Source organism: Cervus canadensis, chromosome 28, assembly GCF_019320065.1.
Source record: "Cervus canadensis isolate Bull #8, Minnesota chromosome 28, ASM1932006v1, whole genome shotgun sequence".
Taxonomy (NCBI): domain Eukaryota; kingdom Metazoa; phylum Chordata; class Mammalia; order Artiodactyla; family Cervidae; genus Cervus; species Cervus canadensis.
In genome coordinates this window covers 2,963,250-2,983,149 of record NC_057413.1, presented here as the reverse complement: position 1 = coordinate 2,983,149, position 19,900 = coordinate 2,963,250, and the positions used below count along the sequence as shown (strand labels likewise).

Below are 19,900 nucleotides of genomic sequence, written 5' to 3'. Positions count from 1 at the left end.
CACTCAAAGACTACTTCACGGATGTGCTGAAGAAAAATCTTAGTGTGTGGAGATAGGCTTGTCACAAGGGCTCTTGTGAGAAGAGACAAATGTGCGGAGGGAAGGCAGAGCGGCCACATGGGAAAGGAAAGGGAGGGACGCGGTGCGATGCAGTCAGGGGTCAAGGATCGCGGTCGGCCCCGGAAGCTGACCCAGGCAGGAGGAGGAGAGGGTCTCCCCTGGAGCCTCCGGGGGCACCAGCCCCACTGCCCCTCAGCCTGAGCCTGGCAGACTGACTGTGAATTCCTGACCTCCGGGGCTGTAAAATATAGAGACATGTGGGTTGAACCTGCTAGCTTTGTGGTAATTTGTAACGTTAGCCACGGGAAACTGACACAATATAGTCAATAGATACTAATTATAAGGGAGTCATTAGGAAGTAGCTCTCTGTGATCTATAATTCACAAAGCATTTTACAGAGATCTACTGTCTCAGCTATCAAATCCTAACTGTCCCCCATCCCCACCCCCTGCTCCATCAGAAGTTAAGTTTCTTACACAAACTTAAGGAGACACGAAATCCAGTTCGACTCCTGGTTATGACAAAGGGATGTGGCTTCATTGCCTTCACTGTCTGCCCGGGGAAAGGGTAAGGCTTCCTGGGGATACATGCTGCCAACATTTAAAAACCAAGACGATTGAAGAAGCAGGAAAATGTCACCCATAACCAAGAAGAAAAGAAGACTAAAAGGAGAACAACAGAGAACTGAAAGCTTGGAAATAACAGACCAAGACTTAAAAGTCACCGTGATGAACATGCTGAAGAATTTAGGGGAAACTGTTCAAGATGGATGAAAAGATGGAGAATTTCATCAATCATAAAAACCCTAAAAAGGACGCAAGTAGAAACTGGAGAAATGAGGAGTACAAAATTAGAATGAAAACGCACTGGAGGGGCTTGGTGGTTACATGGACACAATAGAGAAGACAAGGAAACCAAAGACAAGACGAGAAAAACTACCCAAGATAAAGCACACAGTGGGGAAAACCCAATAAGAAGAAGCACACCCTGGGCACCAGAGTTCTGCGGCACAAATGCAAACGGGCTGACACACGGGCGGTCACAGTCTGAAGGGCAAAGGAAGAGAGAGCTGTTGGGAGAGATGTGAGGCTTTTCAAAGAGGGCTGAAAATCACTAATTCAACACACTGAAGTCCCAAGCAAGACAGTAAGACAGGAAGTCACACACAGGTCAACCTGCCAAAAACCAAAGTGAAAAGACAGAGGCAATGAAACGACACATTTTAAAGAACTAAGAGGGAAAAAAAGCATGCACAAATATTGGTAACCTGGACACCTATATCCATGAAAATATTACTAACATAAAGATGAAACAAAGGCATTTCCAAACAAAAGCTGGGAAAATTCATGCTGCACTACAAGAAATGGTAAAGTAAGTCCTTCAGACTTACAGAAAATGAATACTGAGAAAAATCATGAAGGGCAGTGAGCAATGGGCAAATATCGAGGAAAATATAGTTTTAAATTTCTTTGAAGGACAATGGCTATTTGAAGCAAACAGAGCAATGTATTGTGGGATTATAATATACAGAGAAATAAAATAGGACAGTAATAATACAAGAAAAAGAAAGAGTAAATAGAATTACAGTATTGTAACATTAAATATTTCATGGAGTTGTAATACTCTTTGGTTACTCATGGTAAAGTGTGATGAATTAATTATGCATATTGTAATCTAGAATAACCACTTAAAAATAATATAAAATTGAGAAACGAAACAGCAATAGAGTAATAAAATATAATACAAAAACAAACAACCCCCTGCACAAAATCTCAATTTCCAAGTAAAGAAAAAGAACAGAAAAGGAAAATGGGTAAGAACTAAAGAGATAATAAAAATTAACCCCAAGAATGTCCCATGGAATACACTGAGTGTAACAAAGAGTCAACACCCAATTAAATATGGGTTTACAAAAAGACCCAGCTGTTTACAACAGACATGCTTTTAGTATAAAGACAGAAACTGAAAATAAAATGATGAAAAAAATGTACACTTCAAACACTAATCATAAAAAAGTCAATGTGTCTAGGTTAGCAGCAAAAAAAAAAACTCCCAAAAAACCGAACTGTGACAGTATCATCAGTGATAAAGATGGCTATTTCATGGAAAACAGACATTAATGAAGCCCAAAGTTGGTTCCCTGCTTAGACTAACAGGCTTGATAAATCCCCTTTTATCAGTATATAATTTCAGAAGGTCCATGGAGGTCCTGTGTGTCTATGAATCTCGGTTGAAAGCGCGTTGCAAGGTGACATTACCTTTGCACTCACTGATTCTCTTCACGGCGCGTGACCCCGTCCCTTGTGCTCACGGGGAGGGGACTCCCCGTCGCTCACCTGGAACGTCACCTGCTGGTTGATGTCCTGCACGCGGAACTGCTTCAGGAAGCGCTCGTCCTCGCTCCAGAAGAGGCGGATGTCGGGGATGTCGTAGAGGATCATGGCCAACCGCTCCAGCCCCAGCCCGAAGGCCCAGCCGATCCGGTCCTGAGCTCCGGCTGCAGTGGGGACAGGAGACGAGACAGAGGGTCAAAGGGCACGAGAGGCCACAGGTCCTCCCACTCCTGGCACCAGACATCCCACTCCTGACACCGGACAGGGCCGCAGCGGCGCCAGGCAGGGGCGAGGCGCGCTTACCCAGTGCGTGTTCATCACGAGCTCATAAAAAACGTCTGTCCGAATATGGTATGTACTATGACACCACTCTTTAACATGGGGACAAATAAGGGTTGTAATGTAAAAAATAATAATAAAATGTGATGTTCAAGGATTATACGGTTAATTGTTTTAAAATATGTTTAAAACATTTCTGCACTGTCTTTGCAAATAAAAAATAATAAAGATAGGTGGAATGTTAATGTTGCTCTGTGAGTCAGACTTTTTTCCTTAATTAGTAAATCCTTTATATTTTATTATAAAAATTGTAGATAAAACCAACCATCCAAGCCCAGCATTTATTTGCAGCTGAAAGAGCAGTGGGTTCATTGTACTTGAGCCTATTTCACATGCAGCAGTTTTTAGTTCTTAGCTTTGCTTCTTTCATTCATTACCCTCACCGGCTTCCTTACCCACTGAAACTTTCCTAGAGCAAGATAAGAACGACACGCCGTCCCTAACAATAGGTAAGAAAAAGAATAACAATCTCATTATTCAGACGGGCAAAGAATATGAAGATATGCACAAAAAGGGAAAAAAATTATTCTTAAGCAAATCAAAAGCTTACTTAAGAAAAACAAAAAGTGCACTAAGTTACCATTTTTTACTTATCCAACTGGGAAAAATAAAAACATTTCATTGCATACTTGACACCAAAACCATGAGAAACCACGACCTTCCATATGCTGAGAGCAGGTGCACGTGCGGGCTTTCAACCCCCAGACCTAAGGAGCGTGGCGCTGTTGCCATCCTCAGAATTACAGACACACCACACGGCCACTTTCACTACCAGGCTGTTCCTACATACAGGAAGTTATGAATGTATAAGGCAGTTTGCTGGAGCACTGTTTATAGCGAGACAATAAACAACCTAAGTATCCATGAATAGGAAGCTGGTTGAATAAACCCTACTATATCCATACAGTGGAATATTATGGCTAGAAAAAAAAAAGCAGTAGTCGTCTGTCTTTTTAAGGGAAGTAACTGGGCGAGTGAAGGACAGACTTTTATATACACCTTTTATATAACGCGTGAGAAGAAACATTTCAGTAAAAATTTTCATGGCTGAATGAAATAATTTCTGTTTATTCTGGGGAGGTTATAAGAACAAAGGGCCTCCTTTGTTCCAGGCGGAGCTCCAGGTGGAGCTAGTGGTAAAGAACCCACCTGTTAATGCAGGAGAAGTTAAGAGAAGGAGGTTCCATCCCTGGGTTGGGAAGATCCCCTGGAGGAGCGCACCGTAACCCACTCCAGGATTCTTGCCTGGAGAATCCCATGGACAAAGGAGCCTGGCAGGCTACAGTCCATGGGGTTGCACAGAGTCAGACACGACTGAAGCGACTAAGCAGGCACGCATCATATTTGAAAGGTAACCAAGAGATGAATTTAGGAAGATCACAATATACAAAAACCCGGGGTGGGTGTGACTCGGGGCCTCCTGGCTGCCAGTGAGGACAGGCCTGAGAGGACCCCGGACGCAGGCCAGCAAGGGGCCATCCCGTCGGGACCTGAAACCGCAGCACAAGAGTCTTGTCGCAAGAGTTGGACACGACTGAGCGACAAAACCACCACCACTGAGCTGTCCGGCCCATCACGTTAGGAAGGTGCCAGGAGCTGCATGTCGAGAGCGCTGGTCACAGGGTCACTGAGTCGTCCCGACGAGTCTTCATGAAATACACTGATCTCAGGTCTGAGAAAATGGGAACAGGAAAAGCTTCTTTTCTTCTCCTGAACGACTGGATTGTTTTCAGTGTGAGGGTATCTCGACTTCACATAGCTGATCCTAACTCACCCCTCACTCCGCCCTGTGGAAGCATACAGCCATCCTTACCGGTCCCCACTGAGAACGGTAATGTGGCTCTGTGCGTCTCTTGTCCCATTTCTATTTTCTTACTTACATCCTCTTCGTCCTGATTATCTGAACTACTTACTCCATCCTCCTGTACGTACTTTTACACAGCACCTCAAATCCTTCATGGATGAAAGAGAGCCGTAACTAGACAGGTGTCGTCACCCGGGCAGGTCTAATTCTCAGGCCTTTGGCACTCCTCGGCGGGAATTTGTTGCTGGGTCCTCCTGGGCTGACAGGGTTTTAAGGCAGTTTTTTTTTTTTTTCCTACATTCTAGGACTGGAGGGTTCCAGTAAATGAGAATCTGTGGAGCAGAAAACTGACTGGAAAGAAGCACCCTCAGTTAAACAGAACGTTCCAGATGGGAGGCAATTTAGGTCTCCTCCTCCTCCTCTTCCTGCTTTTGAACGTCCCCATCTCTAGACTCTTATCTCATCTTGTTTTGGTTTTACACAGACGCTGGTCTTAGAAGGATTTTCAGCAACAAATCCCCGTACCCTGCTCTGTTTTCTTCAGAGAATACCACCTTCCAAGACTCCCCAACTTTTCACCTTTGTAGCTTTTACTGTTCGCTATCAGACTCTGTGGGCAGCGTCTGATCCGAGGGCTGGGGCCCGAGGCTGGCTTCCATCACTCACACCCCTGAGGGGCTGGCCCAGCTTCCTGCGGGCTCACACACGGAGAAGAAGGGAGTGAGCGGCAGGAAGGCGGGGCTCAGAGATTTTTCCACTTTTTAACTTATTGACTTCATTTAAATGGGTCTTATTAGGAACAAGTTCATACTTCAAAATGAAGTTTTTGATACAGGCAGTGACTTTAAGTTTAAATCCATGAGAGAGTTTATCTATCACAGTATGAGGCAATATGCGAGATGCTATTTCTGAAAAGACATCTCAGAAAGAAGCGAACTGGGACACAAAAGAAGGAATAACAGGGAAACGGAATGTCCTGTCCCCTCCCCCTGCCTTTTTCACCATCACCGGGCCTCATCCAGACAGGTCAGCGGCAGGCCTGGGCCGCGGCTTCCGGGACCCAGCATCTGAGCTGTCTCCGCTCCAATCCCCCTCCCTCCATCTCACTTTCTTCCCCAGCGACTGAAGCCTGCACCCCACCGTTTCCTCTCATAGGCTGCTTTGCTGCAAAAGTGAACACTGTTAGTCACTCCGTCACGTCTGACTCTTTGGGACTCCACGGACTGTAGCCCGCCAGGCTCCTCTGTCCCTGGGATTCTCCAGGCAAGAACACTGCAGCGGGTTCTCCTCCAGGGAATCTCAGGGATCAAACCCAGGTCTCCTGCATTGCAGGCAGATTCTTTATTGTCTGAGCCACCAGGCAAAGCCAAGGGTCAAATTAAAACTTTAAACAACTACATACTGGAAAAATATTTTTATTATGTTAAGTACTTCCCTGTCAATAGGGGCTGATCTCTAGGAATTCTTTGGCTCAATGAACTGACACTTTCCCAAAATAACTGTGACAAGAAACACTGAAACAACCTAGCAATTAGCATTCATATTTTATAGAAATTTACCAGTTACAAAGTACTTCACCTCTATTATCTTCATTCTGATCCTCACAACGACCCTATAGGGGATGTCAGGCTGGTATTATTAGCTGTGTTTAAAAGATAAACACCACTTTAGCAAGATCACACAGACACTGGGACTGAAATCTATTTTTTTTTCTTGAAGTATATATCCAATGAAACATTAACTTCAAGAGGCTCTGTTCAAAGTATTTCAAAACATCAGAGAGTTCCGTTCCACTTATGTTTGTGTGCTTTTTGCTTTGTAACTGCTAGTTTCCTGATGGACTTTGTCATTATTCCATGAAAGCTAATAAGATGATTTGCAACATAAGTGGTTGCTTAAATATATCAGCAGGCTTTTCTGAAGGCTTTCCGTCCCTCTGAGGGTGCCTTTCACAGTGGTCCTGACCCCTGCACAGGGGCCTGCAGTGTGCTGACGGGGCCCGAGTGGAGCAGCGGTTTGGGACAAAAAGCCTCCGCTGCCCTTGACCGTTAGTTGTGAAGACAGCCACACAGGGACAAAAGCCCACAGCATCCCAGTGTGCCACGCACGTCCGCAGGCAGGCCTAGGAAGGCCAGTGCAGCTACATAAATTCTGGTTGCTTTCCTCCCGTCACGGACTGAGTCCTTGATCCCGCGCGTTCCAGCTACAATTCTTGAACTGCTTCCTCAGAGGCTTGTCACCGGATGACTGACTGTTCGAGCTGAGCCCAGAGATTGATCTCCCGCCTGAAAACTTTCTCCAGTTGTATATAACCTCGGCTCTGCACGCTTCTCTCGACAAATCCTTCACAGGGTCCAAAGGCAGACCTCTTTGAAGAGAACTTTACCACGGACGGCAAGAGACAGTGACTAGCCTCTACGGGCCATGAAAACCGTGCTCCTTCATATGGCCTGAGCTGCACTGGATTCTAATCAGCACTGTAATGGAAGCTTTTTTGTTGTCGTTCTTTTTTAATGGGTCTTTTTAAAGAAGTTTCTGGACGACGGCTGCTTTGCAGTCGAGCTGGTGTCTGCCGGCAGCAAGGTGCATCGGCCGCACGTGCACACACAGCCCCCTCGCTCTCAGACTCCCTCCCGCTGAGGTCAGCACGGGGCGTGGAGCAGCGCCCCCTGAGCTGCATGCGCAGAGCTGCCCGTTACTTCTCATTAGCCATTTCTGGTGCAGAGGCTAACCGGCAGTGCCTGAACCAATGCCCCATGGTTGTGTCCAGCCAGAATTCTCCTTATCATGTCTCCAGTTTCCTTTAGGGACCTATGTCCTAAAAATCCATATCCTTCCAACAAGGGGAAAACATATGGCAGCAGAAACATGAAACGGAATTGAGTTGACTAAGTTGGTAACAGTACAGGGTAGTCTAGAACCTTTTGAAAACATAAAGGGAACAGTCATGCCTTGATTAGCATTTACGAAGAGTTAAAAACTAAAGAACAGCTCCAGTACTTTGGCCGCCTGATGTGAAAAGCCGACTCATTGGAAAAGACCCTGATGCTGGGAAAGACTGAGGGCAGGAAGAGAAGAGGGTGATATAGGATGAGATGGTTGGATGGCATCACCTGCTCAGTGGACGTGAGTTTGAGCCAACTCTGAGAGATGGAAAGGACAGAGGAGCTCGGCCTGCTGCAGTCCATAGGGATGCAAAGAGCTGGACTCACTTAGGGACTAAACAATAACAACAAAAATCTAAATATATTGACTGGAGTATAATCAACCGAGGACTCACATCGTACCTCCTGTATCTCCCTTTGACTGGCCACCAAAATATAGCAATTTTGTCCTTTAAAATTGGCATGGGGGGTTGCCATGCCCTTCTCCAGAGGATCTTCCCGACCCAGGGATCGAACCCACGTCTCCCTCACTGCAGGCGGGTTCTTTATCGCTGAGCCACCCAGGAAACCCTTTGAATGTTCCATCCCCTCACTGAAACTCCTGGAGAACTAACTTGGATGCACTTCCCTATTCCCTTCTGTTACAGAGCCAAGGAATGACCCTTCCTGCCTTCTGGTCTGAGAAACTGCGCCTTTATCTCCGCTAGAAAGATGGCGTTCCAAAATAAAAGTTAATAGTGCTCTATTTCTTGTCACACTGTTGTAATTTTTTAACTGTGAAAGGAACTTAATTTACAGTAAGTAATGCCACTGTCACTTAAATATACCAATGATAAAAGAAACGTCAGCAGCTCTAATTCCATAATTCCCGAGTAATGACAATTAATGGAACCCTCTTTCCTGGTGGGAGTTGTTTTCGGCAGTAGATAAAGGAGCCACTGAGCCTTTTAAGATTTACTCTCATAACCACATTGCATCTCTCTTTATCATTATCTGAAACATAATTAGAAGATGACATATAAAACACACTAAAAATCAAACAGGATTCCATCCCCAGAGGAAGAGCTGAGAAGCACCTCTTTGCCTCCACTGAGACCGGATGGAAAATCGCATCCCTGACATCAGCTGTGTCCTGCATCTGTCCACCCTCGGCATCCACCTCCCCTGTCAGCACACGAGAGCTGGGTGAGCTCATGCCTGGCGGTTACTGGGTAGACAGTAATCGGGTCAGAGAAGGCAATGGCGCCCCACTCCAGTACTCTCGCCTAGAGAATCCCATGGGCGGAGGAGCCTGGTGGGCTGCAGTTCATGCGGTCGCGAGGAGTCGGACACGACTGAACGACTTCACTTTCACTTTTCACTTTCATGCACTGGAGAAGGAAATGGCAACCCACTACAGTGTTCTTGCCTGGAGAATCCCAGGGACAGGGGAGCCTGGTGGGCTGCCGTCTATGGGGTCGCACAGAGTCGGACACGACTGAAGCGACTTAGTAGCAGCAGCATTAATTAGGTCGTTTCACTGCAGTGGATGTATTCTCTGACCTTTCCAAAAAGAAAACGAATCAATAGGAGTATCATAAAGATGCTATTTCCTTCCTCAGCTTGCTCCCACAGTCTACAGTTTACAGAGTGGCATGTCTGTGGTCTCTACAGCGGGACACCATCTCTTTAGTGACCAGCTACATTCAGAGAAGAGTCAGCCTTTAAGGCGGGCCCGAACACACAGTTCAGTTGCCTTCAGGACCTCTAGGCTGATGTCAAGCTCTTTCTTTTTGGCCGTGCAGCTAGCGGGATCTTAGTCCTCTGAGAAAAAAGAAGTCAGCATTTGGACACTGGCCACTCCCGAAAGCCACCACCTCCATGCTCAGCTCTCTGGTGACAGAAGTCCTCTCCCGGCCTCGCCCCCCCTCCCCTCCCCGCCCAGCGCTCCCCTCCCCTGCCCCCGCTGCCCCATCACCCCCCTTCCAGCTCCCACCTCTGCACCCCCTTCTGCGCCCAGGGAAGGAAACAGCGTTAAGCTGGATGGAAGACGGAAGCTGTGCCATCGGACCGGACCACCCTTGAAAACGACCAAGAAGGCTGAGATCTGCTTGAAACCTCACCCTGGACGAGGAAGATTAGAAAGAACCTGCTGAAGGCAGTGGTGTGAAAAACAAAACCGTCTGAGGGGAAAAACAAAACCATCTTAGGGTTTACACCTGCTGAGCCCGGCTCGCTGACTGCCATGTTGCAAGCGGTTTACTCGTCCTTCCTTCTCTCAGGCAAACCGCCTCCCACAGGTCTCTGCCTCCCAAACCCCCAGACTTGCTCTTGCCTTCTCTGCCTCTAGGTAACGCAGAAATAGCTGAAATATTCAAATATTTTATTCTGGACCCCAAAGAGAGTAGAGTATAATATTAAACCGAATGAAAGAGACAGGGAATAGAATAAGGAAATAGGAGCATGGGAATTAAATGTGCCCGATGTCTCCCTTCTTCTTCCCAAGGGATCTGAGGCATTTTTAGCCATTTGGCTACAAAATCTGAGAGATTAAAGCAGATGGAGGGGGAACTTAAACGGACATGGGAACAGAGCTGGATAAAAATAAGCTATCGGTTGGCAAAGCTAAAAACACAGTCCCACGGGTGTAAGCACATGGAAGTTCTGTGACATAATGTGTGAATCAGACCAAATCGGTAGTCGGAACGATGACACAGACTGTCCCTTTCATCAGCAAACTGGCCGGTCACATCCAGGCCAGTAAGAAGGGTGTCCGTGGGGGAAACGCTATGTGGAAACCAAGCCCTGCGTCATCCTCAGCACCCTGGACCCGCCAGGACAGCCTGGGGGCCACGTGACTGAGCTCTGGTCCCTGGAACTGAAGTGGGCGGAAGCGAGACCCCCCACTCCTTGGAGACCCTCCAGTCTCTCCTCCCCTGCTGCGGGGGCCCTGGGGGCCACGCGTTCCACACGGCACTGCTGTGGACGGAGGACTCCACAGACGTCTCTCTGACACAGAGAGAGACACTGTCAGTGGATCAAACCACTAAGATTTCAGGAGGGCCTCTGTTAGCTCAGCACAGCCCCGGTCTGTCCTGACGATTAATCAGCCCTGACTTTCTGATGCGACAGAGGAATCTGGACTCACTGAAAAACAATATAACCTCTGAGTGGCACCAGACTCCGGGGATCAATGCCACTTCTCCTTGTCCTACAAAAATAATTTTGCTAGCTCAGTATAAACATTCCAAATAAACTCTGGAGGAGATTTATAGAGAGCCCACTACTTACAAACTAAGAAAACGGTGCTCCTTCACTGTGCAAGGGCTTCCCTGGTGGCTCATTGGTAAAGAAGCCGCCTGCCAATGCAGGAGACATGAGACTCAGGTTCATTCCCGGGGTTGGGAAGACTCCCCTGGAGAAGGGAATGGCATCCCACTCCAGTATTTTTGCTACAGAATCCCATGGAGAAAAGGAGCCTGGCGGGCTACAGTCCATGGGGCTGCAGAGTCAGACACGACTGAGTGACTGAGCAAATTGTGCGATGGTTCAGTAAACAAGAAATTGCTAAATTATAAGAAAAAAAAAAAAAAACAACCTTGAAAGTCTAAGGAACTTAGCACTAAAACAGGTGACCCAGAGAGAATGGAGAACCAGAGACCATGGTCAGAGAACTAAGATCCCATATGCAAAAAAAAAATTACAAAGGGAAAGAAAGGATTTCTAAGAACTCCTAAGAATATGTTTTTTTTTTTTTTTTTTTCAAAGTAAAGCCTTTAAGAACCTGAGCTTGTATCTGATGTGATTCTATCAGAAGAGAAGCAGGTGCGTGGCCATCCCTCTTCCTGGTAAACAGCATCTGTCAAACGTAAGCCCACACTGCCTCCCTTGGGGGCAGCGCCCAAATCCATCACTCAGTGACCAATCAAAATCGAAGAGGACAATCAAAATATTCTGGGTCACTAACATATGTATCCGTCGATATTTTCTCATTTTCAGTTTTAATACATTTGTCATGAATTTTTAATCAATAACTTACTTCCTTGGGGAGCTCTATTTCTTTGCAAACTTATCCTCTTCGTGTTGTCTTTTCCCAGGAACTCCAGAGATAATTCGAAAAAGCATGGCTTCATCATTTCTCACTCGTCCAACTGGCAGATGCTGCGGCCCGGCAATCAGAACCACGGACAAGAAGGTGGGCGGGCACAGGTCACCCCTGCCGCCAGGCCGCCGGGTCTCTCTCTCATGTCATTTCGTGAGCTGGTGTTGTGAACACAGAATCTGTTGTAGTATTCTCTGGACTCTGTAGAAATGCTTGATAAGTTTTCTTAACAATAATTTTCAAAATGTGCCCTTCAAGGACAGGGGCAGAACTGGTCACATCTGTCACCCACTGCCAAATAGAGAAGGAACTGTGCGATCTGGTCTAAAGGCAAGAGACACGAGAACTGCTGTAATGGGGCAGCTTTGAGCTGGACGTGACTGTCCCCAACAGGAGCCAGAGCCGAGGGCAGCATGACTCTCTGAACATGGGAGGCTGTCACGGCTTGTCTGCAATGCCTACACTCAGGCCTTACAAACCCCAACAAAGACCTTCTTAAAGAAACCTCTGCCAGCAGCAGCACCACGGCAGGCGGCTTCCTCTCTGGACTGACTTCAGGATCCTCAGATTCCGCTCACCCCTGGGGGCGGCAGGGTCACTGAGCGCATCTCCGTCTGTGGTCACGAGGAACTGTCGCCACCTCCTCCCGAAACTGCTAACAGCCGGGTGTCGTGGGGAGCTGGCCGGGACTGTTTGGCAGGAAGCGGGTGTCGTGGGGAGCTGGCCGGGACTGTTTGGCAGGAAGACCCAAACAGTGGTCACTCCAACAGGAAGCAAAACTGAATTTTAAGAAAGTCACCTGGGTGATGGTTACCGCGTCTGAGCTTGAATTCACTCTTCTGATCTCACTGGCTTATTCGAAGCAACACGGGAAAACTATGAACAGACAAATCATCCACTTTCTCAGGGGAGCTCAGGGTGAAGACCACACCAGATGCATCCAGTGAGACATAACAGAATAAACCCCATGGTGGGGTCAACTAAATCTGAGAACACAAAGGGACCCCTATTCTATTTCGTTATTTTTTAAACTGACATCGGGGACCGGGCTCAGAGAGTCACGTGGTCGTTGAGAGTGCAGCAGAGAAAAAGGGAAGCTTGGAATACGCAGCACTCCCTTACTATACACTTCCTGCCCGGGCCGTGGGCACAGGACTGCTGGGGAAATCTCCACGTCCAAGCTTCACCCAGCAAATGGCATCCAAAACCACCACCCCTCTCTCCAACCAACCTACGTGAAAGCTCTCCCTTCAAACTCTCGGAACCCGGCTCCTAGCATATGTTACCCCTTCCCTTTGGACAAGCTTCTGGAAAGGGCATTGACATTCACCGAGTCCAGTCTCCAGCTCCCGTCAACACCTCGGTACGATCAAGTTGATTGGCACTGTGGCCTCTACACTCTGTTCTATCAGGACTGACCTTCGCAAAAACCACCACCAACAGGAACCCCAGCTGCCAAAGTCAAAGCTCCCTCCTGGGGCTTAGTTCAGGCTACTCTAACAAAGCACCATAGACGGGTGGTTACGAGACACTAACAACTCCCTTCTCACGGCTCTGGAGGTGAGGCCGCCCAGGGCAAGGCCCCCACCTGTCCAGGGTCCCGCTCTGGGGGTCCTTCAGTACGCGCGCTCTGGGGGCCACCACTGCCTCCCATCCTCCCCACTCCCCAGTCCTCCGTAATCACACAGAATCCCACTGTCTGGTGGCCACCTGGGCACTCCCAAGCCTCCCTCTCCAGCCCTGACCTCTTGCCGGAGCTTTGGCTCTGTCAACCCAAGCAGCTGCCGACGTACAGCAGCCAATCATGTCAACCTGCACGCGCCGTCCCCCTCCCCGGTACAGAGCCTGCAGCGTCCCCCTCCCCGGTACAGAGCCTGCTTCTCCAAACGGGAAAGCCTCAGCCTGGGATGCCGCCGCCCCACCAGTCACCCCAGACAGAGACCCGGCAGTCAGCCCTGACTCCCTGTTCCGAACGCCAACTGCTGACCTCCGTCGTTACTGCCACTGCCCGCACGCAGCCCCTCTCGGGCCCTCTGGGGATGGCGGTGCCCGCCACCTGGCGAGAAACCCAGCCTCCAGCCTCCAGCCGGCACAGCGCCATCCGCTCGCTGCTGTCTAGTCGCTCAGCTCTGTCCGACTCTGCGCCCCCGAGGACTGCAGCCCCGCCAGGCTCCTCTGTCCGTGGGATCCTCCAGGCAAGAACACTAGAGTGGGTTGCATGCCCTCCTCCAGGGGCCCTTCCCGACCCAGGGATGGAACCCACATCTCCTGCATTGGCAGGTGGGCTCCTGACTGCTGAACCACCTGGGAAGCCCCATCAACCACGAAGCCCGGGGCTAATAACTAAAATGCACACACGACCAACCGTGACTCTGCCATGGAAAGCTCTCCAGCTTACACACATAAAGGCTGAGCTGACTACAGAGCAGCACCCAAGCCACCCCCCGACCCACCCCCCTGTCCGTCAGCAACCCCGACCACACCCTCCTTCACAAGCTCTGCCCCAGAACAGCCTCATCCAACAGAAACAAGCCGCGGGGCCGTGCAGGGAGGTTTAAACGTTCCAGTCCCACACTGCGCAAAGGCGGGGAGAAACACAGGTGACATTAACTGTATTAATACACTTAATCTAGTACGTCTAAAATACTCATTGCACCACGTGATCAACATTGCTTAAGTTAGAAGTCTATTTACTCTAGGTATCTGATAAAAAGAATTTAAGACAACAGAGTAAAATCTTTTAGACTCAGTTTGCAATATTGGTAATCCACTTTCTGTGTGATTTTTTTTTTTTGCATTATTAGATATTTGGTTTTAGACTTTTAATTTTGTATTGGAATACAGCTGGCTAACAATGCTGTGATAGCTTCAAGTGGACAGTGAAGGGTCCCAGCAGCTCCGGCCATGTCATCCTCCACAAGCGATGCCCTCGAACAGCCTCAGCCGACAGAAACAGAACACAGGCCATGCAGGCGGTTTGCATTTTCTAGTAGCCACACTGACAACGGCAGGGCAGGGGGAGGTGGAATTAATTAATGTACTTAACCTACTGTATCTAAAATATTCATTTCACCATGTAATCAATGTTTTTTTTAAAAGTATTCATGAGATAGGTTACATTCATTTCTGAACTCAGTATATATGTCACAGTTAAAGGAATCTCCGTTTGAACTGCATCCCACATGCACGACAGCTACACCTGGCCAGTGGCGGCCACGCTGGACAGGACAGCTCCGGTTCCAACAAGAGGCTTGAAGCTTTTCCCCATGTGCCATGCTCTTCCAAACTCACTGTGTTAATTTTCTGGGATTCAGCTCAGATGCCCCTGCCTACCTCCCAAGCTATGCCGAGCACAGGGTCATATTCCATTAACTGTTGGGCCAGCCACCCTCCCACTTCCCAAACCACACTGAAGTCATCTGTGCACGTCTGTCTCCAATGCTCGAGTACTAGTTACCCCAGAACAAAAGCCTACCGGATCTACTCGTCTTCATATGCCGAGCACCCGGCAAAATGCTTATGCATAGCAGCAGACAATTAAATCTTCGCTGAATTAAACTGATGCAGAGTAGCACTAATGAAATCAGAGTTGTACGTTTAAATTCTGGGTTCCTGAGTGAACATTTTATATCCTTGGTTAACAAAAAAGAATGCAAAGACAGACTGCAAACATACTCAATCTATTTCAGTGCAGAGCCTGGTTGTGAAAACATTTACCTGTGGTAGACCGTGAGTAGAATAAAGAAATTTAAAATTTGAAGTTATAAGGGACCATGGTATGAGCTAATTATCTCAGATATAAAGAGAAAAGAGGTGAAGTCATTTAGATGGCAAATACAGAGGTACCCAACTTACAAAGGCAGAACTAGCACCATAACCTGGGTCCCTGCAGTTTCCCATTATACAGCTCGGCTCATGCGGCTATGTCAACGAGTCACGTCAATCAAATAAAATTTGTCATTAAACTTCGTTTAAAATTTGAGAAAGCCTGTACAATTGAGAATCTAGCTGCTTGTCATTACTGCTGTCCACTCCTTTCCAGGCGGCGTGGCAGAGGACAGACCTCTCAGCAAACACAGCCCTGGGCTCCTTCTGGTCCCGACACCGTCCCTCGGGGCAGAGGACGGGTTCTCGCCCACGAAGCGTGGGAGGGGCCCATGTAGCTCAGGAGTGTGGCATCTAGGATGCGGGGCGCCACCTCCAGGCTCCTCTCCCAGACCCTGCAGCCAGTGTGGGGATGGCCTGGCAGCTGGGAGGATCTGCGATGCTGAGCTACCAAACAGAAGTGTCAGCCCCCACGAGGGCAAGACATGAACTCTGCCGCTGCTGCTGCCAAGTCGCTTCAGTCGCCACCAGGCTCCCCAGTCCCTGGGATTCTCCAGGAAAGAACACTGGAGTGGGTTGCCATTTCCTTCTCCAGTGCATGAAAGTGAAGTCGCTCGGTTGCGTCTGACTCTTAGCGACCCCATGGACTGCAGCCTACCAGGCTCCCCCGTCCATGGGATTTTCCAAGCAAGAGTACTGGAGTGGGGTGCCATTGCCTTCTCCGGACATGAACTCTGGTTGGGCTGAATTACCCAGGTTCTGAGGGTGTTTCTCAGTGGCAGCAGCTCATGCTTCATTACCCTGAATAATATCCAACAGAAAACTAAATTACAGATCTAAGAGCCCGTACCTTGAAATTGAGTGCTTTGGCAAATGTAATTAACAATACTGTAAATTACTGAAAGGGCTTCCCAGGTGGCGCTAGTGGTAAAGAACCCACCTGCCAATGCAGGTAGCCATAACAGACTCAGGGTCGATCCCTGGGTTGGAAAGATCCCCTGGAGGAGGGCACGGCAACCCACTCCAGTGTTCTCACCTGAGAGGCCCAAGGACGGAGGAGTCTGGCGGGCTACAGCTCTAAGGTTGCAAAGAGTCGGACACGGCTGAGGTGACTTGGCACTGAGCACTAAATTACTAAACGCAAATCCACTTTAAAATATTCTCTGCTACTATTTTTATTTTACAATGACACAATAAACTTACCTTAAATGAATATGTATCAGGTGTAAGATATGGTTAGAGACACACAATTGTCAACATGGGAAACCAAAACCCACTGCTGGATCAGGATCTTAGCACTGATTACTTTATCCAAAATGGGCCATAAACATTCTCGGGAAGTGGCTACATCAGCCAAAGTCACTGTCTGCGGCTAGGACCTGGGGTGCTCTTTCCATACGGGCTATCACTCCACGAGGAATTCCTATTGGCAAAAGTGTCATGGAATGTCAAGGGGGGTTTGGGGGGAGACTTAATGAAGTACAGTTTGAATTTCCTGACTGTACATAAAGGGATGTCAGTGCAAGGCTGTATCGAAACATTTGGAAAGAGTTGAGAGTTGGCACCAAATTTCAGGGAAAATACTCTTCGCCATGCAGAGCTGCTCACAGCAATACGCAGTCATTCTGCAAACTGAACGCATGATTACCTTGCGTTTCAGCTAGAAGAGCCTGAGCCAACTGTAGGGTGAATACTCTGAAGGTCTGAATTTTTACATTCACACTGAAAAACTTTCAGAAACTTAGAACAGACTTTCAGAGATGTTTAGACTTTTAAATGCCACCAACCCTTTTTAAACAATGGCCTGAACTAGGTAATCCCCAAATTCTATTACAGAACAGGGGCTTCCCAGGTAGCTCAGTGGTAAAGAAACCACCCGAAACACAGGAGACACGAGTTCAATCTCTGGGTCGGGAAGATTCCCTGGAGAAGGAAACGGCAACCCACTCCAGTATTCTTGCCTGGGAAATCCCATGGACAGAGGAGTCTGGCGGGGTCCATGGGGGTCAGAAAAGACTTGGACATGACTTAGCAAAACCAACAACAACAAAACATTACAGAATGACTATGCGAGGAAGGCTATGCATATCTCTGAGATGATCCAGATTGGTGCCTTTTAAAAGTTCCTCTGAAGTACATTTCCTCCCATTAAAAATGTGTACTTGGTTGGAAAGAATTTCATTATAATTCACACAATTTGTTTTAACTAGATGGTTGGCAGATCACTTGTGCTTCATTTAAGAGTTTGGCTGAGTATTTGTGAATTTGTAATACACAGAATTTTCTAAAAACCAAAACATATCTGGGGCATTCCTAGATTCACTTTAATCTTAGATTTTTCCCCATCCTTGATTTTCATTACCTTTTTTTACTTTTTTCCTATTTTGCTTTCCTATAAGCATCTTCCCATCTGTAACGTGGGAGATCAGAGATGATCGAAGGAAGAGAGAAAATTTATCACATCTGACCTATTGATAGATCTTTACAAACCTAAAATATACCTCACAGAATCATCTTTTCTTGACTCTTAGAGTCTGTAATGGTTCAGAAAGCCTTCCCCATCCTGGGGACCCAGAAGGACCTGGCTGGGGGCCAAGTGACGACTCAGACAGCAAAGAGCCCCAAAGACTCAGCATTCACTCACTCTGGCTGAGAGCTGCTGAAGTGGAGCTTCAACTGAATGGCTTCCTAAACGGGAGGTACCGTGAGGATCGCCATTGTTCTCGTTACCCTGGCCAACCCGCTGCCTCCGTAGACAGATGGAACAGGCTCTCAGAAGAAAAGCTGGAGGCATGACTTTCACTCCTCCCAGGGCTTGCTGAGAACCCTGAACAACAGAGGGGCAGCTTCAGGGGCTTGTGGAAAGAAGCAGGAGACCTCTTTCCAGGCATGCATGTTCATTCATCAAGACCTTTTGCAGATGTTCGTTCAGCAATTTTCAGATACGTCTAAGTGAACAATCCAGCCCTATTCTTTTCATAAGGGTATTCTTAGGAGACTTTCCCAAGTGCTTTGCATGCTTTATCTACAGCCTTTTCTGGCTTACCCACACAGTCATGCGGGGCTTCCCTGGTGGCTCAGAGGGTAAAGAATCTGCCTGCCAGTGCCAGAGACCTAGGTGTGATCCCTGGGTCAAGGAAGAGCCCCTGGAGAAGGGCTTGTCAACACACTCCAGTATTCTTGCCTGGAGATTTCTATGGACAGAAGATCCTGGCGGCCTAGAGTCCACGGGGTAGCAAAGAGTCGGACAGGACGTAGGGACTAAACAACACCACCACAGTCATGCAACCACAACACGCCATGAGAATAGGGGGGTAGCACTCCGAGTTTCCAGACTCAGAAACCCACCAAGCAGGAGAAGGGACTTCAGTTGCTTACATAACCAGGAGGTCCACGGGTGACCTGGCTTCTGATCTGGCTGGACACAGGTCACATGACTAATTAGAGGCAGAGCCAGCACTAGAATTCACTTCTGCTCCTCTGACTCCCAGGCAATTCCAATTCCATTATGTGCGGCTACCTTCAGGCACCTCAATCAATATCAGCCGAATTAAAGCAAAATGAAACAAGGAGGGCCTGTCTCCTCCCTGGGGTCGCTAATAGGTTATTCTGAGTTTACCTCTCAAGACCTACACAGCTCGGGATCCTGGAGGAAATTCAGAGGGGCCTGCGGGCTTCCCCGCGAAGGACGGAGTCATTGCTGTGTGCTTGCTTTACCTCACTGTGTCCTCTGCCAAGGAAGCGATTTGTCCAGCGATCACGTGCCCCTCCACTTATGCTGCAAACATGATTTAGCATCTTCTGGATTACAGATGCCGTGCTGGGCGTCTGGGATGCAAATGTGCTGAAGACCCTGACAGGTGCAGATAAAGGACGGTTTAAGTGGGAGGCCCAGTAAGTGTGCACGATCTTCACGTGCTCATTCTTTTAATGTCAAAGCTGGAAGAGATAAGAGATGTTTGAGTCAAGATTCAATGGCCTTCAAGAGGCTCCACAAGATAAAGAGGACAGAGAAAAGCCCATTTAGGGCCACCTTCAGCGTCTCCTCCAAACACATCCGGAGACGCTACCTGGCCTGGGAAATGAGTCTCCTCTGTTTTTCTTCTCAGTTTCTATGGCTTGTAATTAAGTTTCTGGTCAGTTTGTGTATTTCATTCTACTTTGTAGATAGGGTATTATTTCTTAATTGGAACTGTTCTTAGAGTTAGTTGGGAAAGTTGCCCATTTGTGATTAATTAGCTTTTCGATTATTTTGTGCTTAAGAGCCTGGAGGCCTTTAGGCATATGCACCTGAAAATTAAAATTTATTAATGTTAACATAATGAATCAAAATGATTTTACGTAATTTCATGATTTATATTTTGGGGAAAAGTTATTTAAATGTAATTTATAGGCCTTTCCCCCCAGCATAACTGCTTTCACCCTCCTCATTTTCCTCGGCAAGAAAAATCCCAAGATTTCTTAAGTCTCTTCTTACGTAAAACCACCTGCACCTCAGCTTTTATTGTTCCTTCCTGTTACTGTTTCCACCGCTCTGCTTTTCCTCTGATTTGCTGCTTTTGACCAGCACGTG

General features: G+C 47.7%; 1 protein-coding gene across 6 annotated transcripts in view; it reads right to left on the bottom strand.

Moving 5' to 3' along the window:
* FARS2 (phenylalanyl-tRNA synthetase 2, mitochondrial) overlaps positions 1 to 19,900 on the bottom strand; it is a 289,442-nt gene that overhangs the window by 129,223 nt on the left and 140,319 nt on the right. For all 6 annotated transcript variants that reach the window (XM_043450463.1, XM_043450461.1, XM_043450460.1 and 3 more), the window contains one exon: positions 2,397 to 2,557. In XM_043450463.1, the coding sequence (XP_043306398.1) occupies positions 2,397 to 2,557 (161 nt within the window). The remainder of the gene's footprint in view (positions 1 to 2,396; positions 2,558 to 19,900) is intronic.